The 7965-nt window shown below is 36.4% G+C and overlaps 1 protein-coding gene across 2 annotated transcripts; it reads left to right on the top strand.

The window, feature by feature from the left end:
* The first annotated feature begins 694 nt into the window (after positions 1 to 694).
* On the top strand, positions 695 to 6562 carry LOC113323477 (translation initiation factor eIF-2B subunit beta-like). Of its 2 annotated transcripts, none has more exons than XM_026571795.1 (11): positions 695 to 820; positions 1087 to 1148; positions 1254 to 1408; positions 1906 to 2193; positions 2610 to 2736; positions 3197 to 3304; positions 3418 to 3520; positions 3617 to 3742; positions 5286 to 5476; positions 6115 to 6243; positions 6350 to 6562. In XM_026571795.1, exons 2-10 carry the CDS (start codon positions 1096 to 1098, stop codon positions 6209 to 6211), a joined length of 1248 nt encoding a protein of 415 aa, XP_026427580.1. In that variant the 5' UTR covers positions 695 to 820; positions 1087 to 1095; the 3' UTR covers positions 6212 to 6243; positions 6350 to 6562. The 2 variants fall into 2 exon arrangements, with proteins under 2 accessions (XP_026427580.1, XP_026427579.1); XM_026571794.1 differs by having other exon boundaries at positions 2607 to 2736.
* The last annotated feature ends 1403 nt before the right edge of the window (positions 6563 to 7965 follow it).

Here is a 7965-nt window from a genome sequence, read left to right as displayed (position 1 = left end):
TCTATTCTTAAAACAATGGTGTTTTTGTAAATATGTACATATTTATATAATACATGATTTATTTAATATTTCTACTACCTTTATTGAAATTACATGATTTAATAAAGCTTCATAATTTAAATGAGGGGAACTTAATAATTTAGGGGTCTCCTATCAGATAGATTGGTTTTATAAAGGAGAGGAGGCATCCCCTCACATTTTTATTATCACACTATCTCACACATTGGACGTCAATTTTGCGATTTAAAACCAGACCGTAACGAATTTGAAGCCAATACTTTGGGTATGTGTTACCATCATATAGCTCTATTTTCCTATCAAAAATGAGCGTATTCGAAACGTATAATACCATCATCTACTACTTTGAAAATGAGTGATAATCTGCGGATTTCTGGCCGTCGAAATTAAGACGATAGATCATGAGGTTTTATATTTCGGAATGAGCTCATTTTTGGAAGACATGTAAAAATTGCTTAAATGAATATATCCTCAAAAAATTAGCTTCAAATTCATTACCGTTTGGTTTTTATTCACAAAAATAACGTCCACGCTTTGAGATATAGTGATAATAAGAGTTTAAAGGGATCGTTCCTCTATAAGAAAAAACTTGGTAAAACTGTGAGTTAGCGTGACAATTACCATCCTACCCAATCTACTTTATGGTTAAAAAAATGTAACTTATTCCTAATATTGTGATTTAGAATTTTCTCCTCTACTATTTTTCATATTTTGCATTTCTTAGGCCTCTAGGGTTTATTTCTCCCCTTCTTCACGGTCTCTTTTATTCGACTTCCAATTGCAGAATTTCGTAATTCACCAGGTTTGTAATTCAGCTCTCGTATTCCTATTCTACGCGTTTTCACAGATAGATGAAGTAGTAGTAGAGTTGTATATCAAGTACTGGTAATTTTTGTTTGGGTTGCTATTACGTATACATAGCTTTAAGACTAATTTCGTTAAACCCTATTTCTTTATAAATCTAAATTTAGGGCACCTCTTGTATCGTAATCCCGTAACATAAAAGTTCTTAATATCTTTTAGCTCGTTTCTTTTGGTTATTTGAAGTTCGATTTTGGTTTATATTAGGTGCAAAGGATGCCAGATACTCAAGCCCTTGTTAGTGAGTTTGTTTTGAAGCTTAAACGCCGGTATAGTATCTGTGAAATTCAATCATTTGTTCCTTTTTCTTAATATTATGATTATCAATTTTGTGTTAATCAATTGATTTGGAGTTTGCATTAATGGGGTGGCAGTAAAGTTGAGGGTTCCCATGCTACGGCTAGACAGACAGCTGAACTGCTTCGCTCAGTGATATCTCAGCAGAGGATTCCACACACGAATCAAGCTGCACACCTGATTGAGGCTGTGAAGGTTGTCGGTGAGCAGCTAATATCTGCAAATCCCGTTGGTATGTACTCTGGAAATTGGTTCAAACCTTGAGCACTTTTGTGTAAAATTCAATGCGCTTGATCACTGCCCTTTACCCGGTTCTTTAAGTTTCAACATCCTCTTGATTATTTGATTTTTAACTGCTTGAATTACCTGGAGATCTCGTGTGTACATATTTTATGCACATGGGTGTTACCTCTTCTCACAGATTTGTGATAAACTACTATTCTGAAATAGAGTGTTGTATGGATGATTATTCTGAGTTCTGGCATAACATAACTTGATTACTATTCACACAGATCTGTGAGAAACTACTATTCTGAAATAGAGTATTGTATGGATGATTATTCTGAGTTCTGGCATAACATAACTAGATTACTATATTCTAGATGCATTAATGTGGTCAGTTTTTCATGTGCAATCACCTGTTGTTTAAAGCACATAGTTACAAATGCCAGGTGTGATGTTATACTGTTTAACTTGCATGCTAACAATTCTGCATGGATGCGGTTTCAGAGCTTGCTGTTGGTAACATTGTGAGGCGTGTCTTGCATATCATCAGAGAGGAAGATCTTTCTCTTGCAACCACTGCAGTTGGGGGCTTGGGTTTATCTGCTGACAGCGATGATGATGAGGATGCTGAGAGAGACGATCGCACACTACTGTCTGCTACAGCAGTTGCTGCAGCTTCCAGAAGCACTCTGCGTGCACCTGCATTGCATACTCTTCTCGAGGATATACCTGATTCAGCAGCTGCTCCCCATACCCCTTCTTCAGGGGGTGAATCTGAAGGAAAAAGCAAATGTGAGCATTTCTATTTAACTCAGATAGGGTAAAACTCAAGTAAGGGCGGTAACATTAGATCCCAATACTTTAGTAAGTCTTTTTATTGTTGCCAATCAGTTTTCTTTAAATTCATTAGGATTGGGATTTTTGATAGGTTTCTAACATTTGGCCTGTAATGTGGTTAATCATTTCAGCATATATTATTCTTATCGAGTTTTTTTCTTTTGCTAATTCACAACCGAAAGTCTATCAGGACTCAGTAGCTCATTAATGCATCATATATGTCCCCCAAAGTTTAGTTACCCTCTAAATGTGTATGAAGCATAATACATGAAACACTTGATGTTTACCGACATATCTGGCAGTGGATTTTATGTTGTGATAAGCATGTTTGTTTGTTACACACTGGTTCCTCTGTTTTCTCTTTTCAGCAGCTGATAAGAGTGTAAGGAGCCGGAAGCTAAAGCATGACGTTATCGAAGCTATTAATGAACTTCTTGAAGACATTGATACGTGCCATGAGCAGATTGCTGAACAAGCAGTGGAGCATATCCATCAAAAGTATTTTTCTTACCTGCCGTGATGTTGACTGATTCTCATTGAGAAGTTTTACTAGCATAATAGCTGTTCATGCATCACGAAATTCACGTCATATGGCCCACAACTATGACAAAACTTATTTTGCTTATTCATCTGCCTCTGTCAAGTATTTTTCATCTCTCTCTTGCTCTTGCTCTTGGTTTACATTTTTCATCATTTTATATTAGTTCTAATTTCTAATGTTATGATAGAGAAGCCAGTTCAACATTATAAGTTTACAGAAAGCCTTGAACTGACCACAGTTTTAGTCATTCAACTAAGTTTAAGTCTTGCCGGATATATATCTCCAGTTTAACTTTTTTGGTTGAAAAATACGTTTCTGTCTCTGTGCCCCCTCTGTATGTTTAGTTATATTGTGATATCATATGCATCTAAATATTTCCCTGTTTTGCATTTTAACCAATGCAACTCTATGTATCAGTGAGGTCATATTAACACTGGGCCGTTCAAGAACTGTGATGGAGTTTCTTTGTGCTGCAAAGGAGAAAAAACGTTCTTTCCGAGTATTTGTAGCGGAAGGTGCTCCAAGGTACAGGGCAAGACTTGCTTTATGTTGTTAATAAGCAGTGAAATCTTCCGCTCATCCTGGAAAATTTGGATTTTTTTTAGCACATATTCTCTTATTGTGGTTGTGTCCAACAGGTATCAGGGCCATGTGCTTGCAAAAGAGCTAGTTGCTAGAGGTTTACAAACTACAGTAATCACTGATTCCGCAGTTTTTGCGATGATTTCCCGAGTAAATATGGTATATAATGACTTTGATATTGTAGTTTCTCTCTCCAACTTTTATCTTTTAATTTGATGCCAAGATTCGCTTTTGAATTTGAGTGGTTTGATATAGGTAATTGTTGGAGCCCATGCTATCATGGCCAATGGAGGGGTTATAGCACCTGTTGGGTTGAACATGGTTGCACTTGCCGCCCAAAGACATGCTGTCCCATTTGTCGTAGTTGCTGGTAGTCACAAGGTAAGTGGCTCCTATAACTCATGTTGATATCATCCTCTTCCACTGTATACTTAACAGAACTAAATCACTTGCTGGAACTAACTGGACTTTTTGCACCTACTTAATGAGATAGCGGCTTTAGGATATTTGTTGACATGTGAGACCTTGCTTTGATGGGTAGGACAAGGCCAAGGACATCTCGTACTATGTATGATAAAATCATAAAAATTAAAATCTTGGCCATGTTTCTTGTTATTTCAGTTTGTGTTTTGATAAAAGACTGTATTATTTATGTATTTGACGTTCAATCTTCTCTTTGCACAATTTGTTTCCTATTCGATAATCAACTCACTCTGGAGGTATAGACTAAAAGACATCACCTAAGCTCAAATGTTTTTCTGAATGGCTGCACAGTTATACCGAGATCAAATAAATAACTGTTGCACAACAGTTGATGTGTATTTGTAGCACAGTATTGTCGCTTTTTGGTATTCTATAAGAACGTTTGTTTTGTGCAAATGTTATAGTTGATCATTTTCTGCTGTTTTTGCCCACATTCTGACATGATTTTTCTTTTGAGTGAGAAAATCATCTGATCCAGGTTTAAGAAGAGTCCTAAAAGTATGAGTTTCTTTCTTCTTCTTGACCATAGGAACATTACTACAACAACTGTGCCAAATTTTACTACGTCATTAAATGTCTAGACGCCCGCTTACAATCAGTGACGGGCCCAGAAACTTGATTTAAGGGAAATTCTAGAAAAAGAAAAGCCCTTTAATCAGTTAACTTTGATTTAAGTAGTGCACACACACACGCACACACGCACGCACACACATTTACAGTTTGAATGGGGAGTATAAGCACTAATTGTAGCCCTATTTAGGTTAGTAATCCGTATATGTATATTGCGCTCAAGGATGTACTCTAATCATTACCCTACCAACATTGTTAAAAAAATTATCCGTGCAGTCAACCTATGTTGTGTTAGGGGCTAGGCGAGGCGAGGCGCCAAGCCCTTCGTTTAGCGCCTAGGCACCCAAGGAAAAATTAGAAAAAACAAAAACTGTATACATCTTGACGCCTAGGGAGCTTTATTGCCTAGGCGCCCCTTGGGCGACTCGTGCGCCTAGGGCGCCTTTCACAACATAGCAGTTAACTGACCCCGCTTGTCGCTACTTGGGTCTGTCCTGCTGACAGTTGATGCATGTTGCTTTTCACAAGGCTGTATTCTGTTCCATTGCTTCATAAGTTAAGTTATATAAGTGAACTTGAGTCGTTAATTTCATAAAGCAAACGCTTGGGATGAACAAGGCTAACCATGTGCTTCACTTGTGTTAACTGTTAAGAGTCAAAAGGCTAGGGATCAACAAGCTAAGGCTAGCCATAACTTTGCATTATTTTACACATGACGATAATATAGCTGCGCAAATTCTCATTTGGACATGAAATATCATCCATCCGCTTATTTTCTTTCTGGATTGAGATTTGGCTTGCTACTCAGGTATTGCATTCTTTTTTTAATAGCTACTGGATGTCTAATAGCTAGTTGATGTCTGTATGACAGTTGTGCCCTTTGTACCCTCACAATCCAGAGGTCTTACTGAATGATCTAAGATCACCATCTGAGTTGCTAGATTTTGGGGAGTTCTCAGATTGCATGGACTATGGAATAGGCAGTGGTGCTCCTCTTCATGTGGTGAATCCTGCATTTGATTATGTGCCACCAAAGCTTGTCAGTTTATTTATCACTGACACGTAAGCGCTCTCTCTCTTTTTATTCTATTTTTATGGAAATTGCCAACATATTTGTTGATGGAAAACAGCTCGTGGTTGTGTTGGCATTTTCTTTTCTTTCTCTTACATATTTTATGAAGTAAAATTTTATGATGCTCATTAGGCATATATCTGTATGATGCTTGTTTAGTTCAAACCTAAAATTGTGAAAGTGATTTCATAGAATACTGATTTTCCTGGAAAAAACGTTTTTATGATTAGCAAGTAACATTTGCAGTAAACCGATTTAGTTGTCCACTAGATTATAAAAACAGAGATTTTGGAGTTTACTCTTTGGCTGTTGGGTATGTAAAAATCTATTCTACTTTTAGAAGGTTGACGACAAACCTATTAAAACAATGGAAAGGTAGTCTCGAACCTCTTTTTATTCGGAGCAAATGTAGTTTTGCATCCAGGAGAAAGTACATTCATGGGATGAAAATTTTGTTAGTTCAAAAAAGAATTCTGCAAACCAACTAGCTTCCCATTCATGGAGATTAATCATCAACCATTTTTTTTAATCCACTTTTTATACTTTATAATATAATAATTAGTAGTTTTTTCCCCTTTGTGATATTCTACAATTCTAAATCTAAAGTTTGCCGGCACTTACTTTTCAGAGGAGGACATAACCCGTCATATATGTACCGTCTCATTGCTGATTATTACTCTGCTGATGATTTTGTGGTGCAAAGGAGGACAGCTTTAGGAAGTTAGATTGAAGTCTCTTTATCTTGGCATGCGTAGGGGTAAGCTGCTTTCTATTGGTTCCAGTACTCGAAGTCTCTCTATGTAGACATTAATATTGATTGTTGATTTCCAATCAAATTTTCTGACACGTTGTTTGCATTTTAGGTTAACACAATGTAACGGACTGCGGAAAGTACTAGAAAGTTGAATGCGAAGTGAGTGTTGTGTCATTGTATGGTAATGGGCATGACTTTTCCCATAAGCGTAGGTAAAAAAGATTGGAAAATCAACAGAAAAAACCACAGTGAAGCTTAATCATGATGACTGTTTCAGCCATTGCATCTAAAATACATTGATTTTAAATTCTTCTTGCTGAAATTATTGAAGAAAATTTTGCTCCAAGAATATAATAAGGTCCCAGCAATTGTGACGGCTTCAAGAGAACACTGAAATGCTTTTTCATAACACTAAAAAAAAGCCACGGTTGATACAGGGATCCCAATCCATATATAATAAAACAATTCTGACCGCTAGATCTTTGGATTGATATTCCCCGGCCACTATAATCATGAGGAGCCGTATAAAAAAATGTTCTGCCTTGTAGAAAATATGTTCTCGAGAACGAGAATCATTAAAATGAAAACTACTAATCCTAAACTATAATTCCTTTTAACACCGTTCTCGTAGAATGTGCGCTAGATAAAAAAAATGCAACCGATGTTTGGGATAAATGCAACTCTGGATACCACTTTTAAAATTCTTATTTTAAAATTACTGGATGCAACCCAATAATGTCAAGTCAAATCCAATTCACGAGTCTACGTCAAATCCAATTCATAGTCCAAAAATAACAAACCGTCTATTATGATAAGTTTATGTTTGTGGTTCTTTTTAAATTTTTTTTTCTCAACACACATTTTTTTCCTATAAAACTGAAGCTAATAGGGGTTAGTCGTGGGAGAGTTCGAGAGATTTTAATGTATTTAGATTTTTTCCTGTTAGTCCTGAGGGAGTTTGAGGGAGTCTCTCCAAGTCTCCGTTAGTCGTGGGGGAGTTTAGAGAAGTCTCCTAAACTCTCTAAAAAACACCTGTTAGTCGCTGGGGAGTTTAAAAAAAGCTCTTGACCTCCCTGTTAGTCATAAAACCCTACAATACTAGGGAGTTGGTTGCTTTGGGGAGTTCGAAGGAGTTTTTAGTGTATTTTGGTCTCACAACAAATCTCTCAAAAGACTAGAGATTTGGGAAGGAGTTTGGTGCGTAGAAAACCATAGGAGAAAGAAGAGGAAACGTTTTTTTCCAGGTACGTTTTTTTTCTTCTTTGATCTCCATGATTGTTTATAATAGTTTGATTTGTGTACTATTTTGATTGTTTTTCATATCTTTGATCTCCATGATTGTTTATTTTGATTGTGTGTATAGTTTTTTTTTGTGGATACTCTCTCTCAGTCAAAACCCTAATTTGTGGTTCAAAAGATCTTGGTAAGAAATTGCATGATTTGATTATAATGATATTTTTAAATTCAACCGTTGGAATATGATAAAATTTGAGTATGTCGTAGTTTACCTTGTTATAGAAGTACAGTAAAATTTTCACGCGGATCAGGTCACGTTTGCTACTGCAAAGCTTGCACAATATATGACTATGGTCTGCTGAGTTTAAATCCCGAATAGGGGACTGATTCCTATTTATCTCATTCTCCGCTTATCGGACAAATCTGAAATTTTAGTATGATGTTTGTGTATATTAAGGTTACCTACTGTAGAAATTTCATGAAGTTCTG

Source organism: Papaver somniferum, chromosome 11, assembly GCF_003573695.1.
Source record: "Papaver somniferum cultivar HN1 chromosome 11, ASM357369v1, whole genome shotgun sequence".
Taxonomy (NCBI): domain Eukaryota; kingdom Viridiplantae; phylum Streptophyta; class Magnoliopsida; order Ranunculales; family Papaveraceae; genus Papaver; species Papaver somniferum.
The sequence above is the reverse complement of the archived record's forward strand: the minus strand, read 5'-3'. Positions and strand labels throughout refer to the sequence as shown.

What these genes read in the sequence shown, in the direction of transcription:
- LOC113323477 (XM_026571794.1), top strand. Translation starts at nt 1,096, where the DNA reads ATGCCAGATACTCAAGCCCTTGTTAGTGAGTTTGTTTTGAAGCTTAAA. An exon ending in ATCTGAAGGAAAAAGCAAAT is followed by an intron (nt 2,194 to 2,606) that starts GTGAGCATTTCT and finishes TTCTCTTTTCAG; the next exon opens with CAGCTGATAAGAGTGTAAGG. An exon ending in GTGGAGCATATCCATCAAAA is followed by an intron (nt 2,737 to 3,196) that starts GTATTTTTCTTA and finishes TCTATGTATCAG; the next exon opens with TGAGGTCATATTAACACTGG.